This window comes from Vanacampus margaritifer, chromosome 2 (assembly GCF_051991255.1).
Source record: "Vanacampus margaritifer isolate UIUO_Vmar chromosome 2, RoL_Vmar_1.0, whole genome shotgun sequence".
Lineage (NCBI taxonomy): Eukaryota > Metazoa > Chordata > Actinopteri > Syngnathiformes > Syngnathidae > Vanacampus > Vanacampus margaritifer.
In genome coordinates, this window is record NC_135433.1 from 37,307,149 (window position 1) to 37,329,166 (window position 22,018).

Consider the following 22,018-nt stretch of genomic DNA (forward strand, 5'->3'; position numbering starts at 1 on the left):
AAAATACATTTTTGTAAAGAGAAACACACACAGACAACAAAAACCGATTTCTCGAGAAACCCCTCCACAAAAATGTCTGATTTCTTTATTTGATGTTTTTTCAAATAGAAATGAAATATCAGGTTGTTTTTTGTAAAAAAAAAAAAAAAAAAAAAGAAGCATCGAACATAAAAAATATATATAATAAAATTAAACTACCTATATCATAAAAACCATAAATACCAATAAAACTGTACAAATCTTTTTGAATGGATTCTATTGACTATTAGCTCGGGCAAAAATGTCAATATTGCAGCAGTTTTTTTTGTTTGTTTTTTAATTCAAAAGAGGTGCTTTGTTCTGAACACTCTTCTGCAGTAGCTTCCACGCACCATTAAATTAAACAGATCACTAAAGCATAGCATTCATTTTCAATAAAAAATACAATTTTCGAAAGAAAAAAAGTCTTTGGCAATGTAAGAACATCAATAACATGGAAACATATTTTCTCCACTGTGCAAAATGGCTCCTCCTTTTTCCTCCTACACCCCCCACCCCCATCTCACGCAAAAATGTTTTGATAAAAACATTTGTGTTCAGTACCTCAAAGTAGATACACAGTCTTTCCACTCCTTGGTCCAGAATGAGCGGAATTAAAGGAATATCACCTTCTCTTTGGGCTTCTCCAGTATTTCCTTGGGGAAAGGAGGCGGGACCGGGGGTGGGGCATCCACCGCGCCGCTTCGGACGTGCATGAAGGACTGCGACGTTTTCACGCTGCTGGCATGTCCAGTCGAGTCGTCTACGTATGTAAAATGCATCGTTAAAGTGAAGTGAATAAATGAGAGCTCAACTGGGGGAAGATCCAGAGCCACTTTCAAACAATGGCTGGATTACACTGAAACGCTTATCATGCAGAAACAGCCACATTGCCTGCAGGTGTGATGCCCCTGCTACCATGTCAAGGCCAAAAGGTAAGCAGAGGTGCATGAATTTAATATATATTTTTAAAATATTATGTCATAAGGGCCCTCCCTCACGTCTCACGCATTTAGCGTGTGACCGGCTGAGTTGCTGTCATAGGCAGGAGAGGGGGTGTGAACTGTTGAGCCAGATGGGAGGAAATACAATAAGGAATGTTGTGTTTACAAACTGCAACAGAAATCCTTCTTCGGACCCTACCTTTTAAGGTTTTTAAGTGAGTTGATTTAGGTGAAAACATGCACAAAATAAGCTTTGTTTACTTCAAACCCTTTCTTCTTAAAGAGTGGATCTTGCAGTATATGCATTTGCAGCAGAGATGGGAAAAAACGTCGTTACATTGGCACGGCAGTCATTGACGGATGGCCACCTTTTGGCGAGTGTTTCTGCCTCAAAATAATATACGGACTGAGATGGACTGTCTGTACTGACCCAGATCGATAGACGTTAACCTGCTTCAACTGGTCAGTCCGTGCATTTTTTCGAGGTTTGGCATCATAAAGCACGCGCCGGAAGGGTGGGCATCCGTTAATGACGGGCAAATGTAACAACGGTTTTGCCCACCTCTGATTTTAAGATTATTGTTCTGTAGGGGTGTTAGAAAAAATCAATTCAGCAATATATCGCGATATCAGAGCGCGCAATTCTCGAATCGATTCGATATGCGGCCGAATCGATTTTTGATCATCAATTTTTTATGGGAATATTCAACAAAACGTCTTACTTAGGGTTAGGATTCACACATTAAGCATGGAAGAATGTTATACTCATGGAACATTAAGCCTTGATATTTTATTTCAGTGCTGTTCAAACATGAAACAGACTGCAACCTGTTTGTTAAATGCAGTGGCTCAGTTATAAGCCTGAATTTTCAGATAAATAAATACATTTTCATACAAATCTTACAGTGTACTTGTACAAGTTTAATGATTAGTATTTTCTACATTCAAAAAATAAATCAAAATAAATCGCAATAATCAATTTATTGATTCGTATCGGGATTAATCTGTATCGAATCGAATTGTGACCTATGAATCGTGATACGAATTGAATTGGCAGGTACTGTTCTGTACATTGGTTTTACTAACTCTTTTACCGCCAAAAACGTTTACTAAAATCCAAACGAAACGTTAATTGACGCCAAAAACGTTAATTGACGTTTACTACGTTTTTTTTCTCAATGGGCAGTGCAACGTCTTTTTGTGAATGGGTATAAAAATCACAAAACAGCCACTAACTGTGGCCAGCAGATGGCAGCATTGTCTCTCTTTTCAATGTTCTGCCGGTGTATGCGATTGCAGCGAAACATGGAGGATCTTAGGAAATAGAACGTTTTCAAGGGTGACGTAAAGGATCAAAGCCTTTGTCACATTAAATCTAATTCACAGAGCGTCCCTAAACAAAAAATATTAGTGTGTCAAAGTCACTGTTATGCATCTTTTCACAAAAAGCTTGTTTTCGCCTTATCTTTTCAATTTTCGCTCAATGTCACTCAAATTACCTATTGAGAGAATGGTGATTACTAAAGAACGGAATAAGGTAGAAACATACCGGTACTTTTATTTTTCTAATGAAAGAATGGAACGCAATCTTTCATTTCATCATTGTTTTGTTTGCCTTGAAAGAAGAGTTAAAATGCTCGAAATCAGCTGGCACTGTCGTGGCTGTTTTTTCCCATAACGTGTGGCGTTAAAAGAATTAAAAAACAGACACAGTATGAACAAATTTGGTCCTTATTCAAAATGGCATTTTTGTCATTCATCTGGTAGCGCTGATGCTAAATTCATCCATCCATCCTTGCTTTAAATTTTCCATAGTTGTGAATGTGAGTGAATGGCCTCGAGTTTGACACCGGGACGTGATAAAAAGTGGATGGATTCTTAAAACAAGAATGATCCATTTTGAACCCGTAGCTGTGGTGCAAACCATCTTGTATTGTTTGTACCTGACTGGGAGACGGCCCTCAGACTCCCTCCTTCCTTACCCGTCACTCTGATGGGCACAACCTGGCTCACGTCGATGGAGGCTGCGAGCGCACAGATGTCAAACATGTAGGTAGACTGACGGATGAACAGATGGACTGTAGATGATGATGATGATGATGATTACCTGCACTGTGGGCCCTCTGGTGCGCCGCCTTCAAACGGAAGCCCCTGTCCTTGCCCTTGGAGAGGGTGGCCAGCTTGGTGGGGATCTGCTGCACCACGCCGGTCGCCTTGTGTACCTGGTTGGTGGTGCTGACCAGGTGCACGGGCAGCTCGGGCTTGGCCGCCGCATGGACGCTCATGCTCTCCTTGCGCGGCGGGACTTTGGGCGGCGTCTCCTTGTTGGTGTTGCGGGCACTGGCCAGCAGGATTTGTGGACGCGGGCTGCTGCCGCCGTTGGCAACGCTGCCCCTGAATGACTGGCAGCTGGAAAGGTTGATGTACTGGGGAAGAAACGTGCCCCGCAGGTCATTCACAACATGTATGTAATTGCTGCCCGTCTTGTCCAAAAGAGATTTGTATTTTTCCTAGTTAAATAAATGTTAACTCATTCACTGCCATAAATTCAGAAAAAAAAAAAAAAAAGATAATTAAAAATTAGGGGCAAGAGGTGATTACATTTTTTAATTCTAATTAATCGCATGACTTCACTAGTTAACTCGCCATTAATCACAAATTTCATATCTGTTCCAAATGTACATTAAAAAAAAATTCTAGGTTTTCATACTCTTGTGGGAAAAGTGGGAAAAAATGCTAAACTAATAGAAATAGTTCAAATGAATTTTTGACGTTTATAGCCGTCAATGGCAGTGAATGAGTTAAAAATAAATACCTGCTCCCCCCCCCCCCCCTAAACTGTACCTGCTAATATCAATTTTGAAAACAGGGTTAAGTGCAAGCGTTCAACTCACAGAGTCATCACAGTTGGCGTTCCCCGCACTCACAGCCTCCATGTACTTCTTTAACTTGTCCTCCAGACGTTCTTTCTCCTGATACAGACTTTCTTTTTCCCTCTCCACAGCTTTGGTGGTCTCCCTGAGGCGCTCCAGCCCCTGCTGGTAGTTCTCCCACTGTCGCTCATACTCGACCTTCTCCTCGCCCAGTTTTGCTTCGCGCCGGACGCACTCGTCCTCCCGCAGCCTCAGCTGGGCCTCCAGCGTCTCCATGTAGACGCTCTGGCGCTCTCGCTCCTTCTCCCAGCGGTGCTGCGCCGCGCGGTGCTGCGCCTGCAGCTTGTGCAAGTGAGCCAGGTCCTCCTTGTGCTTCTCCAGATTGCGCTGCTTCTCCTGTTCCAGCAAGGCGCTGCTGGAGGGCCGCGACGGTCTGCCCCCGTGTGACCGCAGGATATGCTGGAGCTCGATTTGACTGTCTTGCTGGGCCACGGTGGCCTGCGTAGGCCAGAGTTGAAAAATAATCACATTCACACGCATGATTTGTGCCGTGGTGGTGAGAAAGCAGCTCACAACTTACTTGTAATGTATACAGCCTCTGAGCTAGCAGTATGACACGGTCACACACCTGCGGAGGAAATGATGGTCATGTGAACTATATCAAAATACAAGTCAGTCAAATACATGTCGCGCAGCCCATTTTTTGTCTTTAGTTGAAAGCAAAAAGGTTAGTTACAAGAGCTAGATAGTGACAGCAAGCACTAAAAAAAAATTTCAACTGTTCCTCTTTCAAGTTTAATGCAAAACTGATAATAAAGCAGAGAATTACACATCGTGTATTTAACCAAACCTCATAACTTACAAATGTCCGCTAGCTTAATGCTAACACAAATGACAAAACACCACAGACTGGCTAACAAATATGACGCAGTAGCTATGGCCCTTTAAAGGGGAAGTCAACACAATTGACAATAATATGTTCTATGCATCCCCACTAGTCTAGATACAGTATTCTGGTTAATGTTGCGTGAGAGGAATACGAGATAAAAAGCAAAATCTAGTTGTTTTGATCAATATCAGTAGGCAGCCATTTTGCCACTTGCTGTCGAGGTAAAATTACATCATAGTTGCTCAGGTCTCAGGGAACAACCAATCACAGCTCAGCTTCAGAAAACAGGTGAGCTGTGATTGGTGGTTGCCTGAGCCCTGTGATGTCATCTTCAGTCGACAGCGAGTGGCAAAATGGCCGACACCTGAGATGGATAAAAAAGGCTGCATTTTGCTGCATAATTATCAGAATGCCATGTTTGGACTAGTGAGTTCACATATAACATATTATTGTCAAGAAATGTTTAATGTTGACATCCCCTTTAAGCAATGGACACCATGGTGCAGTAACAATGCTTTTTGACAGTAGTTACGCAATCTAGTTCATTGTGCACTCTTTGTAACATCAAAACGCAAAGTCAGAACAGCCTGTAGCTGTATGAATATGTGAATTTAAAAAAAAAAGTGTCACCTCAGCTTGGAAGTCGCTGGCAGGTGAAGTCCATAAAGGCCTCCACGTGTTGCTGTTGGCCTTTACGAGACAGCAAAAAGAAGGTTTCGGATGATGCGTCAGTAGGTGGGCCTAAGGTATACCTTCATGTCACTCACAGACTGCTCATGAATCTCCGAGGTGGTCTCCTGGAGCTGAACGTTGTCAGACTCAACGCTGCCGAGCCCATCAGGTACATCCCCGTCGGAAGACGTGTGATCTAATTAACATAATGCAGGTCATCTTGTCGCAAAGGATAATAAGAATAAGAATCTCAAGAACTCTCCATTAGCTTCTATAGCCTAATATTTAGTGGGGGGTGTTTTTGTTTTTACAAAACCACCACAATGTCCAACATAACTTACTTTTCAGGGTCTTTGCGGATGGGTTTGTGTTGCCCGGCCCCGAGGCCTCGGCCCTCCTGTGTGACCGCCACTGTATCACATGATCGACCCCCTGGATGTTACTGGGGTCTTTTGATGTATGGAAGAGTAGGCTTTGAAGACTTTCCACTGTAGAAAGAAGTCAAACAACAAAAACTGAACCCCATTAGATCACATACAAGTTTGGAATTTGCTGTTACCTTCATTGATGGCTCCTTTGAGCAGCGTCTCCCCCTGCTGAAGATCAGTGGGGTCTCCACGCAGCAAAAGCCCTCTTGGGGGGCTCTCTTGGCCAGTCATGTCTTGGTACATGGCGCTGAAAATGTGCTGCTTCTCAGACAGGCACAGCTTGATGTGCTCGTCCCTCACCTTCAAACGCTCTATCCATAAAAATAAAAATAAACGGAATTATTAAATAGTTTGGAAACACACAAAACGTCTTGACTCTTACCGTGATATTCTTGCAGTCTGCTCATCAGCTCCTGGAAGTGTTTGTCCTCCTCCGAGTAACTGGACCGCAACAATATATTCATCTTTTAGCCAGCATTTTGAAAACAATTTAACCATTTTAAGAGTAGCAACATCAAAAATCTAGCACATTTCCTCCAATAGTTCTATTTGTTTACGAAATTGAAGGTAGCACCTGGTGAATATTTCAATTAACATTTTTATGTAGGGGAGGCCTTTATTTCTACAACAGTGACATTTTCATCACATCGTATATACTGTAAGTCAAGGACACTATCTGAGGATTCATAGCTCAAATCAAGTGGTGTGATGTGACAAAATAAGACGCCACCTCTTCCAAATTTATCAAAATCAGTACAACTCATGAAATTAATTATGTGCTCCATGTCATCAGATCTCATAGTGAATAAGCATGTGGCTCATCATTATCCACGCTCTGTTAGAGGAAACATAATTGTATGTTTGTGATTACGAGAATTCATGGCCACGGCACACACAAAATCCAGTACATGGCCTCTTACCAGTTATTCATGTTGCCCACCATCTTGCACAACAGAAATAGACACAGCAACATGAAATAAATGCAGTCATAAGAGGCTGCGGCACACTTGCACAATAGAAATAACTAACAACGGGACATAACACTAACAATGAGGAATAACCCACAGTCAAGCTCCCGCTATGTGTGTGCATATGTTTCTGTATTAAATGCTTATCACTATCACAAGGTCATGCTTATTGCTATTCATGATAAGTTGATAACCTTCGCCTTGCAGAATTGAAATTAACGTAACCAGTAATATACATTTTAAGTAATTGTGATGGCTCTACTACTACTAACCAGTTAATCATAATAACGCCTGTCGCCCAACATGCAAAACAATGATTGGAAGTAATCCATCCATCTTCTTCAGAGCTGGTCTTAATTTGTGTCGTGGGGGTGAGCTGTAGGCTTATCCCAGCCGACTTGCAAAAAGAAGAGTACACCCTAGACCGGGTCAATCGCAGGGCAAATATATACAAGAAGCACTCTCACCGGTTTATGGCGTCCCGTATGCGACCCATCCAGGTGACGCGCTCCTCCCTGGAGCCGGTGTGTAGCTCATACATCTCGTACACCTCCTGTGGCGTGGAGGTGCACGCACAGATGAGGAACATGGCCTTGTCTTCATGAGCCACCTCCCTCAGAATCAGGTTTTGAAGGCTGATCACCGGCGGTTTATTATCCTGTGTGATAAACCAACGGGTCTGTGTGTGTTTTCTGAAGCCCAATTAATCAGTGATGCTTTTTTTTTTAATGCAACACTCACGACAGCAGCAAAAACAAACTTCTGATCTTTGTCTTGTAACAGCAGGAGCACGTCTGACAACAGCACAGCGTGGATGTCTGAGGAAAATCGAATAAAAGTCATTGCTTTTTCAACTTAGACCAGGGTTTATGTAATATAGTCTAATAATAAGCATTTGGTACTGAGAGTAAATCTTTGACATTTACGTAGTGACATTGGAGTATGTAGCAAGACCGGTTGGACCAAAGCACCCTGATGTTTGGCCGAGTGAAACTGTAGCGGACATGTCACAGTAGTTTGCATTAGCTAGGTAAAGCACAATACATATTAACCCGCCAGTTAGCCATTACTGTACCACATAGTTACACTATCTATAAATAAAGAAGTTAATCCTTTTCTTAAGGCTATTCAAAGAGTAAATTGGGTAAGGAAATTCAAGAAAAGCTTTTTAAAAAAATCTCAGGCTTGTTGTGCCTTACAGGGAGGTGTCTGGCAGCAATTTCCACTAAAGTTTGTGCGACCAATTATAGTATTCCTCACCTAATAAGACTTATTAATGCAATTGTGTGCTAAATTTGTATTTCCGCTGTACAAGCTTAGAGTAGGGCCACTTGCTTGTGTGTTTGTGTGCTTCTCCTCCTCGTAGCTCCTCTCACTAGCACCATCAATACAAAAGGGGGACATCCATACATACATACATTTTCTGAACTGCTTATTCTCGTTAAGGATGATCCACAATAACATTGGCATCTGTGGGCTATTTACAGTCTTCAATTGACCCATTGCACTTTGGACCATTCTAAAAGGGGAATTGTCACACTGAATGATGTGTATACTATCGAACAAACAAATCAACTGGTGGCAGGGTCTCAACCATTTCAACATACCACAACACCAGAGGCATTAAGTGCAGTACAGTACTGATCTGTACACACCCTTTGGCAATAATAAGAATGTGACTAAAATAGAGATAGGTGGTTGAACCTTTCTGTCTGCCAGAAGACTTCCAGGTGACAGGGCCTTCGTGCAGCAGCATCCGGTCACCCTGTATCAGATCCTCCCTGCGGATCAGCTGGCCATCTTTCAGCCGGCCCACCGACTTTGGCTCTAGCCGCACGCAGATATCCCGGAAGCGGGTGGCCTTCTCGTACTCCCTGACGTGGTCGTTCACTCGGGAAATGGTGTCCTTGATGGCCGCCAAGCCATGGAGTAGAGACTCGTGCTCGTCGGTGTCCACTGAAAGGCGCACCATATACTGAGGGTTGTTTTTGTGGATAGAATATACAGGCAAGTGCAAATGAGAAAATAATAATTAGAATAATTGTTTACCTGCAGTGTTCTGTATGAGTCGCTCCATCAGGACAGGGTACTTTGTGATGCGCTGTGTCACCAGTAGGAAACACTCGGGGATGCCCAACCTTCTCACCAGGACCAGCTGACCAATTTTCTGTTGAAAGGCATACAGTATACATTAAATTGTAGTGATAAACTCTTAGACATACAAGGCACTTACAAACAGACATGTTTCAATGTCAAATACATACAGGTACGTACTTCCTGTATTCTAAAGAGAAAAAATCAAAATGCACAATCACTTTCTAAATCTTTCTTCTCAGCATCTGAAAGAGGACAGTGGCCCGACACAGCGGCGTAGTGGCTACAACCCATCATTAATAGCAAACCCTGCACCTTGTTCACCTCAAGAGTCTGCCATTATTGAGTGCTAACGCTGCAGCTAGCCTTAGAATTTGGCTTTGATATGACAGTGCTTCTGTGTAGTCCAGTCATCGCTTGAAAATGGCCCTGGCTCACGGCCCAACCATTTTACAGTTTACTTGGTTGCTTAATTTTAAATTTGATGAATGAGTAGGTTCTCCAGAGATTATTTTCCATAATATATCCCCATTAAACTTTCAATTATTTTCCATTATCTTCAGCAGTAAACTGATCCATCTGTTGGGTCCCAGTCCGGAAATGTCAGAAAAGTAACACTGCTGCTTCTCAGGTTTTAGCAATGAGTTAGCGTCTCACATACCTTCATGAGGCTTTGAATCTTCTTGTTGCTTTGCAGCTGCTCCTTGTACAAGCTGACAGCTTCGCTGTGACGGCTGCAGAAAAGGCTGTACCACTCCTTCATTTTTTCACCCACCGAGCCAGAAAACTACCAGGAAAAAAAGCACACATAAAGATTAGGCATCCGCATCTATATTTGCTCTATTAGTTATCCTATGCTGTCTAAAGAAGTACATCCATTTTTGAGTTAAGCTTTTTCCATGGTATTTTTTCATTTAAAATATTTTTTAACGATTACAAAAGATTATTTAAAAAAATACATTAAATAAAATGCTATGGTATATTTTCCATCTCCAATTAATTCGTTTTGTTTTTTTCGGACTCTAAATTGCTATGCATCATTCAAAACAAGAGGAAAAAAAAAAGACATAAGTCGCTCCAGAGTAGGCTTATTATAGTTTGGGAATTTTAGTTATTAGTTTTTATTTCATTTTGAGTTTTTGTTTTTTTAATTTAGTTAGTTTTAATTAGTTTTCAGGGTGGTTCTGTTAATTTTTATTAGTTTTAGTTATTTAAAAAATGCTTAGTTTTAGTTAGTTTCAGTATTATTATTATTATTTTTATGTGTATTACCTGTGTGCAGAGATGGCAAATCCAGGTCCAGAAAGTAAAAACCTAATTTTGGTTTTAGCCCTTGATACTAGCTAGCTAGCTAGCTCCTTAGCAGGTATACGAGCACCATGAGAGCTAGCTAGGGAGCTAGCTAGCACCTGAAAGTAAAAACCCTGCCACAGTTTGGCTTTAGCCATTTATGATAGCTAGCTAGCTCCCTAGCAGGTAAATGAGCACCATGGGAGCTAGCCAGGGAGCAACTGGGGTTAAAGTCAAACTGTGCCAAGGGTTTTTACTTGCTGGACCTGGATTTGCCACCTTTGCTTGTGCGCAATATTTGATAAGCACCATGGCAAAATGAGAAAAGTAACTAATTTCTTAGCTAGCGTTGCATTTGGTTGCCGCCTTGGAGCGACGTCATCCAAAGGTGCTTTTCTATTGGCTGCTGCTAGATGATGTTACTTCTGTGTGACACTTTCAAATGTCCTTATTTCAGATAAATAAATCTACTTCAAATCATATTTAAAATAATCCGCAAAGGCTCATGCATTAAATCAATTACCAAAGACTAAAACTAAGGACTTTTTTGCTATAATTATAGTTCGTTTTAGATAGATTTGTGAACATAAAATGTAGTTTCAGTTAGTTTTTGTTTTTTTAAAAGCATTTTTTTCATTAACTAAAATAACCTTGCTTCGGAGTATACGTCACATTTTTGGGGTAAATTTACTTTACAAAAACTGAGACCAAGAACAGTAGCGACCAAAAACTCTGTTCCCTAATTGTGTTGACGACAGCGAACGAAAAGATGTTAATAGCCGTAAATAAAAAGATAAAACTTGACAATGTCAGTACAGTACATATATTTTTCAGAAACAAGTTTTCTTTCTCAACATGATGTGGTTTCATTCACATAAAATATTAAACAATTAAATACAGTTAATAAAAAACAATCCATTCCCCCGCTTCAGTGTCTGTTCTACCTGTGAGATGATTATGTCTCCTAGTTCCATGACCTGGTAGGCGTTGGGACTGCTCTCTTCTCTGCTCTCGCTTTGGCGCAGTTTGAGACAGTCGAGGAAGTGCTGGTGCAGCGTGAGCAGTGCATCCACGCCAGGGAACAGCGTGCCGACTTTGTCGTCATCCAGCTGCAGAGACTGACGTAGCTCATGCATGTAGACGTGCCGGAGGATCTTCAACGTGCGTACGTGGTGCATCTCTGTCTGCATCAGCTCTGGAAAATTACAACAACAACAAAAAAAATACAAAATACATTTCCACTGAAAGAGGAGGAGTATTTGAAATTTACGTTCAATAAATATTCTTTTTATTTGAAAAATGCCAGAGGAAGGAGTATATTAGTATGTAAAAAAAGTATGGTTTTTTTATTGAAAATAAAATACATTTCAGGACCTTTTTTGTAGTAAAAAATGTGGGGGCAAATTTTCACTATATTACTGATAAATGGGCTGAAGTGTGGCGCCTAAGATTGTCTGGAACAAAAAATATTCAAAAATAGTTAAATAAATAAATGAATAAATAAATAAATAAATCAGCCATTTTTCTGGACATGAAAATTTACTTGAGATCTGAAATTTTAGGAGCAAAATACCTCCAATTAAAGGCCGTCTGGAGCCCTGCATTATTTGTAATTTTTTATTATAGAGCAACCTTTTTTTGAACAGATGCATTTTTCTTGAAGAAAATGACTTGTCATGAATAAAATACAACTTTATTCCCGTAATAGTCAGAACTTATCCTCGCAAAAATACAACTTTTATGTCCATAAAAAAAGGACACCATTATTGTATTATTACTTTTTTTCTGCCTCCGCAAATTTTTTTTCTTAACCTAAAAAAAAAAGACTCATTATCTTAATGCTAATTTAGAATAAAGCGTGAATTAATTAAATTTCCAACTTTTTGTTGCATTCAGGAATCCAAAAATGAATGCATCTGGTGTCGCATGAACCGAAATACCCTTAACACTAAGCAAAACCTTTGACATCACCTGCTATGTGAATTTAAGAAAACATTTGACATAATTACTATAATTTCAAGCAGCGTCACCTTCTTGTAATTTGCAATTATCGTAAGTGATGAAAGGATATGGCACTGTGGTCACTGCTTCTGAAACAGCACATCCATTTTATAATGTGTGTAAGGTGGTACAGTAATTGTATGGAAGGCGCACCATAGATGACATCCTGTCTTTTAATGGCCTCTCGGTCCAGAGTTCTCATGTAGTCTGGGTCGGCCGCCGCGCTCCAGGACTCGGCTTCCAGGCTCTGACTGTCGCACTCCAATCCGTCTCTCAGCAGAGAGTAATGACTATCTAGAGGACACACACTGTCACTCACTGGGGGCGTACTGTGTGGAAAAACTACCAGTACATGTAAAATAAGAAATCGTTCTCCAATGAAATAAAATCAATTCATAAATGTACAAGTAAAATAAAATAGGAGCGATTGATATTTTGGACTGCATTGCAAACCTTGGATTGAAATGTGTGGGTGCCCTTGCAAGGTATTACTTCAAGTTATTTAGAGCGCTTTGTTTTTTTGTACAATCATTTTTGTAAACAATAAAAGAAAATGGTGAATCATCCTCAAACCAATTAATGATTTTAACATCCAAAATAGTGATTTAAATTAAATTAACTATAGTAATTTCTGGACTATAAAGGCACACCTGACTATAAGTCACGCTAGCTAAATTTGGGGAATACTCGAGTTTGTTACACATGTAAGCCGCAGGTCACCGCAATGGTGGTCCCTGCTACTTTCTTTTCCATAATGAGGGTGCAAATTGTGCTCTCGTTCTGTCTCTTCAACTGTATTTGGGCTCACTTGGTTTGTTTTGCTCTGCCTGACGCTCTTGCGCGTCCTTTATAGTGCGCCCTCTTGTGATATGATGGATAAGCCACACCTTTGTATTAGCCGCAGGGTCGAATGCAAGTGAAAAAAGTAGCGGCCTATAGTCCAGAAATTACTGTAAGTGAATTTGAATGAATGAATTTTCAAATAAAATTTATTTAAACAAATAACCCATCCTCAAATACATTAAATTCAAATTAGGACAGCTTCCTAAAATTAATAGAAATTAATTAAAAAAAAACGGAATTAAATGATAGTGAATAAATTAAATAATAAAAATGAATACAAAATGAACTACCGGTAAACCAAAAATTGTTGAGTCATAAACAAAATAAATAAATAAATAGTCATTCCGTATTCAATAAGTAATTTTTCCCGTCAAAAGATATTGTAAAAAAAGCCACTTGGTATTCAGAGTGCCAAAGAGGAGCTGACCTTCCAGATTGATGGTCTCAGCCAAGGAAATGGCATCCTCCACGACGAGCCTCCCTCGCAGGCCATCCACCTCCTCCATCCGTGCTGGGCTGGATCTGTTTGTGGGGGGTGAAAATGGCTAGAGTGGAAACATTGATAAATCCAAAAGTACTGTAGATCTCCCCAAAAAAAGGCTACACACACATAACCATGCTTAGCACTTCACCAAATGAACTTGTGTTTGTTTCTTCAGCGGTTTGTGTGGGATGTGAAATGTGAGTCAAGTATGAGGAGAAACCAGTTGACCAGAGTTGCTGCCGCTGGCGCACCTGAAGCTTGTCGCAGCCTCCTTGTACGAGGATGAACCGGGCTGAGCTTTGTCTTGGGCGGGGGTGACTGTCATGCCTGGAACCGGGAGGAAACCAGGGAGGCCATCAGGAACACTGAGCACAAAAAGAAAAAGAAAACTTGAAATACTAAAAATAGTGCTACCGTATCTTACTATGCAGTAATTTCGGGACTATAAGCTGCTGCGGCTAATACAAAGGTGCGGCTTATACATTTGAAAGTCCAGAAATTACTGTATTTATGTCATGTGAAAGTGAAATTTAAAAATGAATGAAATTGCAAAGTGCAGCAAGACGCCAGAAAGTGTGGTAGTCACACTGACACATGAACATAATGTGCAACTACATCATCATCATCAGCAACATGTGTAAAATACACTTTTTTTTTTCACACAAAGTTTGATAACACATTGCAAAAATAAGTGCGTTTTCAGGCATGTTGAGGCCCCCAGAAGCCGATTTAAATCTTTCAAAATAGAATAATCAAAGCTGAGTGAAACGAAAATCCAGACCACGCACCCACATTTTCATGGAGAATCCTACAAATAACTAGATTAAGTGCAATTTCTGCAGAAATTGCGTGGGAATGCTGAAAGCTGAATGCTAATAGATGAATGCTAAGCTGAATGCTTATGAAGGAAATTGAAGGATGCATTATAGGAAAATTACAGTCATTTACTATTAATTACTAGTAATAGTACTACTAATAGTAGTACTCATAGTAGTATTACTAATAGTAATTATTAAGTAGTAACTTGTAGTTGAATGATAAATGAATAAAAAGAAAACTTGAACTGCAATCTGGTAAAGGTGGAATTCGAAACGTCGCCTCCTGTTTACCAGTCAAAGCTCCGCTGTACTAGCTGAAGTGTTGAGAACGAAAGGAAGAAGATTCGAACCCACGACCTCCTAGTTAGTGGACCATGCATTTTACCAAGTGCGCCACTGAGCAGTATAACAGAGGTGGTAATGATGAAATGTTCTATGAATGGAAGTGGGCGTGGAAAGTGGGATATGAATGAATGGGGAAAAGTTGATATTTAAATTCAGTGTTTCCCATACCTGTTTACTTGGGTGGGCCACAACCCAAGAAGTTTTCAAGACAATTTATTAAAAATATATTTAAAAAAAGAACGTGACGCGACCAGATATACCGCATGTAATGTTAGTTTGCCGTCACTTTGTGGATCGTGAGGCTAGAGGAGACATAGTAACAGGACTGAGACCCCAACCCCACCCCCTCCCGTCGATGTCCACCCACCCAAGTAGATTTCAAATCTGTGGGAAACACTGACGTTAAATAAATACCCAAGATGGCGTGAATTTTTGAAGCAAGTTGAAATTTGAAAGGTGTAAATCGGAAAGAATATGTGGGAGTTATTAAACGGCAAAAAAGTGTGGAGACTAAAAATCTGAATATCACACTTAACGGGTGTACTCACTTTTGTTGCCAGCGGTTTGGACATTAATGATTGCAGTTTGAGTTATTTTGAGGAGACAATAAATTTACATTGGTACAAGCTGTAAACTGGCTACTTTGTACATTGTAGAAGTGTCATTTCCTTTGTGTTGCTTAGCAGTGCGGTTTAAAATGGGCTCAGAGGTTAAAAGTTATCTCAGAGCGAGTCGGCCATCTGCCTCAAGCGGTCGCTCGAACCCAGAGGGACAACAGAGGAGAGGGGCCGAATGATTTAGAGTAGTGTTAGTGTGTTGACACAGCAGCTCCCTGCAAAAGGGAGACAAGAAAAGAGCGTTCAATCCAAACAACACAGCATCGGTGCAAAAATCCTCGAGACCGGCCAGAACCTCAGGTCGGACCAGCTCTGGAAGCAAACACTGGAAGTGCACTGTGGGAAACGCCGTCACGGCCCAGATATGACAGCAGATCAAGAGTCGGCTTTCATCTGCTCATACCTGCTGAGGGTGCGGCGCATATCTTAATATCTTCATAATGAGCACATGGCAGCCATCTGAAGTGCACGCCGGAAAAACAAGCAAAATAAAAGCCACCGCTAACATCTTCATGACATGGAAACCAAATGAAAGATGGCTCAATTTCAGCAGGGTTGACGGTTTGGGTAGCATGTAGGTAGCATCAAGCTATCCTGAGCCCTGACAAAAATCAACGCGAGTTCAAAAGCTGACATGACTCAAATTCTGTACACTGTTGCATATCTAACACTAACACATTTTGATTTACTCGTACTTATGACTCTGGAATCCGATCGTTTTTTCTTATTTTATTTTTCATTTTAATTGGGGGGGGGGGGGGCTTCTAGAGAGGCTACAAGAGTTCAAAGCGGCATCTAGACAACAGCGAGACTTGTTAGTTAAAATTACAGAAGCCACTCGCAGGCAAAATCCAATTATGCCATTTGCTCACAAAAGTCACAGGTGTGCTGGAGCCAATCCCATCAGACATGAATTAAAAAATATATAATGAACAATAGGGGAGCGACCTTTAATAAAATTAATTACCAAATGCATCAATATAATAAATAAATCTTTCACCACCTATGTAATCATGTGAAAATAATCAGGGGAATAGTGAAAACATGTAAAAAATAAAATTAAAATTAAAATAAAGTAACAAATAAATTCACACTGAAAGAAACTAAAATATAGCAGATATTAAATGACAATAAATAAAGTTAGTTTAACATAGTGGAGCTATACACAAATAAGTGTAATAAGAAAAATTATTACGTTAAAAAGAGAAGGCAGAATAAACAAATTCATAAAATATGGGTTAGGGATTAGGACAGGACTGGACTGGCACAAAAAATAAAAAATCAGGCCTGCTATTTTGATTTATGACAACCAGCCCAGCCTAACTCTTCCTTACTATACCTGTCTAAGACATTGTTTTGCTACAAATATTTTGACTGATGTTCATTCAGTTTGCTGTCTATATTAAAAAAAAAGATGAATGAACTAGTCCTTCTAAATTGTGGGGCAGTCTCTTGGGGTAAAATAATAAGTAAAAAGCACTTTCCTTTGGGGCCGATGCCGGCCCACCAGGCATCTGCCCTATATGCCAGATGGTCAGTCCAGCCCTGGATTAGGATTAACAAATGACAATAAAAGCAGTAATGCCTCAAATAAAATAAAATAAATTATAAGATAGCAAGCCATCATTACATAAACTACATTAATTGACATAAATGACATTTGAATATTGCAAGGGGGAAAAAAAGGGGATTTCACAAAAAAATAAAATAAAAGGTTAGTATAGTTTCTGGGTGGAATTTTTTTTTAATTTTATGCGAAAATAACCACACAAAGCTACTAAAGTTCCTCAACAAAGTACATGAGATCTTGTACGACCTTTGTGGCATAGCAATAGCAACACATAAATCATGTGTAACACGCCACCTTCTATTCCCCGACTGATGTGTTGTGAGGGGAGGGCCACACCTCAAAAGACTGAGTGGAAGGAAGGCAGCGTGAAATACAGGTCATTCTCCCACATCACAACACAAGGAACTAGACCAGCGAGTCTGCCAGGTGGCCTGCTAGTGCTGCACAGTGTACGCGGCAAACACGCCGCCATCCTCAACACAAATCAATTTACACACTACAAAACACACACAAATCAAACATACACAATTTACGCACAACCCAACACAAAAAGCCATTTCTCAGTTTCTATTTGTCACGTAAAATGTGTCCACTGACGCACAGTTTTCTCGTTAACTAGTAGAAAGTGGCAGTGGATAGAATTTTGGGGGACGTAAATGCACACCAAAGACTGCGACAGACAATTGATCAGTATTCCATCCAGGGATAGACCGATATTCAGCATTTTATGAATATCGGCATATCGGCAACCGGCCTTTTTTTTTGTGTGGATGGCCGATTAAAAACGGTTATTTTTGCTCCAATGGGCGCTTTTCTCCTCCGTCTACTCTGAGTCAGCGGCTGTTGACTCCCTGCATCATTAGCCCACCCACAGCACCATGTGATTGGTTGCTCGTGCAGTGCTAACAGCTAGCTCGCGGATATTACTATTACTAATAGCCATTTTTTAGCGGCTATTTGGGAGTTATCACAGGGTTAGCGTGTGGGTGAGCAGTTAGCCGACGAGCTAACCGTTAACTCGCAAATTAGCAGCTATTAGGTTAGCCCGTGAGCTAACGGTTAGCTCGCGGGCTAACCTAATAGCCATTTTTTAGCGGCAGTTATCCGGGGTTAGCGTGTGGGTGAATGGTTAGCCCGCGAGCTAACAGTTAGCCACTAATTTGCGGGCTATTTGGGAGTTGGCATTATAATTGGTGCAAAAGCTGATGGCAAACAAAAAACCTTTGACATGTTGCAAATCACAAAAGCTGTTTATTAAACATGTGCTTGAAGGCATTTAAGCAGTCATGTGCTGGAGTTTTTATTATTATTTTATTGTTAAAATAATTGTAATAAAAATGTTTTTTTTCCCCCTGCAAATGTATATCGGCTTTAAATATCGGTTATCCTCACTGACTACCGATAATTGGTATCGGCCCTGAAAAAAAAGCATATCGGTCTATCTCTAATTCCATCTGCTCACTAACAAAGATTCAATCCATGTTTTAAATCTACACATCCCTGTTCAAATGGCAGTTTTTGAAAAAAAATTAGGAAGATAATTCATGGAAACACTTTTTCCAACATTGTTTTGACCTATAACCTCAAGGCACTTTAAACAGTGTCAGGTGTGTGATGACTCCCATCTAACATGCATATGAAATGAATGTGATTGGTTAATTCTGAACACAGCTGCCCAAAGCCCCAATTGAATGTGCACACTTGTACAAACACATTAGAACACATTCTTTCAGTGGTTTATTTACTTTTCCTCTGTAAATACATTTTACTTTGTTCCAATTGAGTTGTACAGGTTTTTGGTTCAATTGATGGTGGCAAAAGTTTTTTAACCCCAAAAGTGGCATTTGAACAAAGCTATGTAGACTTTTTATAACAACGGTCACTGACACGTTTAATGAGCATAATTTTTATTTTTATTTTTTAAAAACACAAATAGCCTACCTGAAAAAATTAAATAAATTCCTCAAATATTGGACAAAATTATTTTTTAAAAAAAGAAAGAAAATAATGCAAATATTAGACAAGACTCAAAAAATTATTGAAAAATACACAAATACGCAAAAAATTGCAGAATTATTATTATTTTTTAGTTAAGTTAATGCACATTTATTGAAAATATGACCTTATTATCAGTGGCGCTCCAATCGAACAGCCACCGATCGTAATCAGCTGATTTCTGTGGAAGAGTACGTGATTGGCATATGTCGATCAATTCTTTTCATTCCCGATCACAAAAAAAAACAAAAAACGATCACCTGCAGCTCAAACTTTGCAGCCGCAGCCAAATACAGATCAGTCAGCATGCAATGTAGCGTCTCCTCCCTATTTTTTAAACACTGCACAGTGCACAGGTTACAGACCAAACCAGTAACTGAATCATAATGTGTTGCATTTTCTGCACTGTCAATAGGAAATAATGTCCTGTTCCTGTTTTTGTATAATAAAGAGATAGACGTTGGATAGAATGTAGTTTTATCTAAATTAATTGAAAAATAAGAGAAAGATTAATCGATTATTAAACTGATCATTAGTGATTATCTAAAATCTGAAAATGTGCAGCTGAAACTAATCCATGCGATTGGTATCACAATCGGTATTGGCCGAGCTCACTCATGGATAATTGGTATCGACTTGGCAACATAAAACTCTGATTGGAACGGTTATATACTAATAACTTGAAAATAATACAAACTTTATAAAACTTAATTTCTATTTAAAGTATTACATTTCATAAAGCTTTGTGTTTTGAATGATTTAAATGACATAGGTTCTTTGATTCCTACTTGAGGCCTAGAAGAGTACCATAGTTGTCCTATAGGTGCACACTATGCATTTTTGAGAACCAGTTGTTCATCCAGACATGTCCAGACAAGTTTCACCAAAAGCCTGTTGCTATCCTCTGGATTTTGACATTTTATCCTAATGTTCACGTCTGCGCAGCTATAGACTGTGTTGGACAAGTGTGTGATTCTCAAAGTGTGGAACGAGTGCCACTCGTAGTGTGTGGGATCTCTCTCTAGGGATATGTGAAAGAATCACAAGTACAGTTTAAAGTTTTGGTTTATTTATTTCCCATATTTGTGTATTATTTCTCTAATATCTGTATATTTTGCTACTTTTTTAATAGATATTTTTGTGCTTTTGCTAAATCATTTGTTTAACGGTAATCTGATATTTAATCATGAACTTTAAAAATATAGATTTTCCTATTTTACACTATTTTCCTCATTTTGTCGAAATCATTGTTGCTTTTTCTGAGTTATCACATTTAAAAAAAAAAAATCTTTCCCCCTAATATTTCTGACTTTGCCAAATTATATTTGTTTCTCATATGTTTTAATTTAAAACATATTTATGTACATTAGTCCTCTATTATTACTGTATTTTCCCATTTATTTTCACAAAACGTTTTGTAATTTTGCCTTTTTTTTCTTTTTCTTTTTTACTTTTTACAATATTTATCAAGTTAAAAATATACATTTTTGTATTTTCCCTTTAATAATTTTGTCTAATTATTATTTTTAAACTATTCCCCATATTTTTTCTAATGTTTGTGTTCTCTCTCTATTATTGTCTTTTTCCAAAATGTGTGGATAACTTTTGCAACATTTTTGTATTCTTCATATTAGATTTTTTGTCTAATGTATTACACTGTATATGCTTTTGTAATTTTGCCAAACAATTTTGGACTTTTTCATAACTTTATCAATGAAAAAAAATCCCCCTACTATTCTGTCGTTTCCTCATTTTTGTGCATTAATATATATATATTTTAATGTATGTATTTTTGCTTCTTGAACGACATGTTGCCAGTCCCAGAAAATGCAGAGCCTAACGCACTACTTTTTCTTGCTCTCACGTTTTGAGTATCAATCCGCGCGCAACATGACAGGTGAAACTGGCACGAGACAAGTACTACAATAAGCCAACAAAAGTTGCCTTCAGTCACCTCACCGTCGACGATAAAGGCTGTGAATAATCAAATACGGGAATTGTAAGCAAAATACACCAAATCAGCAGCTTTAAGTCTACAGTTTCGGCCAAGGAGACAAACAGGTGCCGAGCTTGACTGAGGTCGGCAGGTGACGCGGCTACCTTTTTGCTACTGTGTTGACTTATTAGCTATTAAAAGCGACTTAAACTCATTTAAGTCATACTTTGAAGTGCCTCCTTTACTTAAAATACTAGAAAGAGGCCATTAATGTCATTTGTAACCCATTTGAAGTATGCAAGCAGGTCAAGTTAGCCAGTTTAGCTTCGTCCTTTCAACATTTGTTCACAAAAAAACCACACATAACGTTATCCGCACTAAAACCGTGGCAGTGGTTTAATGTTTTACCTGTGAGGAGGAGAGAGGGAGGAGGTTTTATAATATTAATTTCCAGCCAGGCGGCAGGTCGAATGTGGTCGCGTTTCCTCAACTTGGACGATGACAGCAGCGGTGAATGCTGATGATGATGACTCCCGAGGAACAAGAGTTCTCCCCGGGGGAGGGAGGGAAGAGGGAGGCGGTCAGCAAGAAGGAACAGCCTCCCGCGGAAGAGCCAACAGCCCTACTTCGATCCAAGAAAGCACACAAACGCGCACAGTAGTAGTCATATAATAATGTTTGAGTTTTTCATCTACTAATTTATTTCAACTATGTTTGCACTTTTTCTAATATTTAGCGAATATTTCTAATATTTGTGAATACTCCATCAAATAGAATTTTTTCCATCAATGTTCTTTTTTACTTCTTCCAATATTTTACCAGTTTCTATTTTGTTGTCAGTGTTATTGTCATTACTGTACTAACCACTTTTCTAATATTTGAGTATACTTTTAATATTTGTTGTATATTGTCTGTCTGATATTTATTTATACCTTTTTTTATTCATCATTTGTATGGTTTAGTTTCAACTTAATGGTATTTTTTTTTTCCATTTCTGATGTAATATTTGTGTATTTATTAGTGTAATATTGTCTTGTTCTTTTAAACGGACCATCTGGCCAGAATGACCCATTTTCACTCAAAAACCTGTCTTTTTTTTATCAAGAAAATATTAGCTTGCATTTATAATCAACTTATCCATTTGTTTGGGGGAAATTAATAAATGACAAATCTCAAAATCAAAATGCCCCTTTCTGCTGAGCAATATCAAAACGGGAATTTTAGTGCCGACAT

General features: G+C 39.3%; 1 protein-coding gene across 2 annotated transcripts; it reads right to left on the reverse strand.

Annotated features, from left to right (window-relative positions):
* Positions 1-43: 43 nt before the first annotated feature.
* arhgef18a (rho/rac guanine nucleotide exchange factor (GEF) 18a) lies at positions 44-21,393 on the reverse strand. 2 transcript variants are annotated; one of them, XM_077559622.1, is made up of 20 exons: positions 21,194-21,393; positions 13,756-13,869; positions 13,448-13,542; positions 12,331-12,471; positions 11,121-11,371; positions 9,548-9,673; positions 8,842-8,959; positions 8,497-8,748; positions 7,534-7,610; positions 7,260-7,450; positions 6,207-6,265; positions 5,956-6,135; positions 5,738-5,884; positions 5,492-5,592; positions 5,355-5,414; positions 4,416-4,463; positions 3,857-4,333; positions 3,070-3,388; positions 2,906-2,986; positions 44-781 (listed from the first exon to the last, which is right to left on the reverse strand). In XM_077559622.1, exons 2-20 carry the CDS (start codon positions 13,827-13,829, stop codon positions 633-635), a joined length of 2,946 nt encoding a protein of 981 aa, XP_077415748.1. In that variant the 5' UTR covers positions 13,830-13,869; positions 21,194-21,393; the 3' UTR covers positions 44-632. The 2 variants fall into 2 exon arrangements, with proteins under 2 accessions (XP_077415748.1, XP_077415749.1); XM_077559623.1 differs by lacking the exons at positions 13,756-13,869; positions 21,194-21,393 and having other exon boundaries at positions 12,331-12,467; positions 13,448-13,540.
* Between the last annotated feature and the right edge of the window lie 625 nt (positions 21,394-22,018).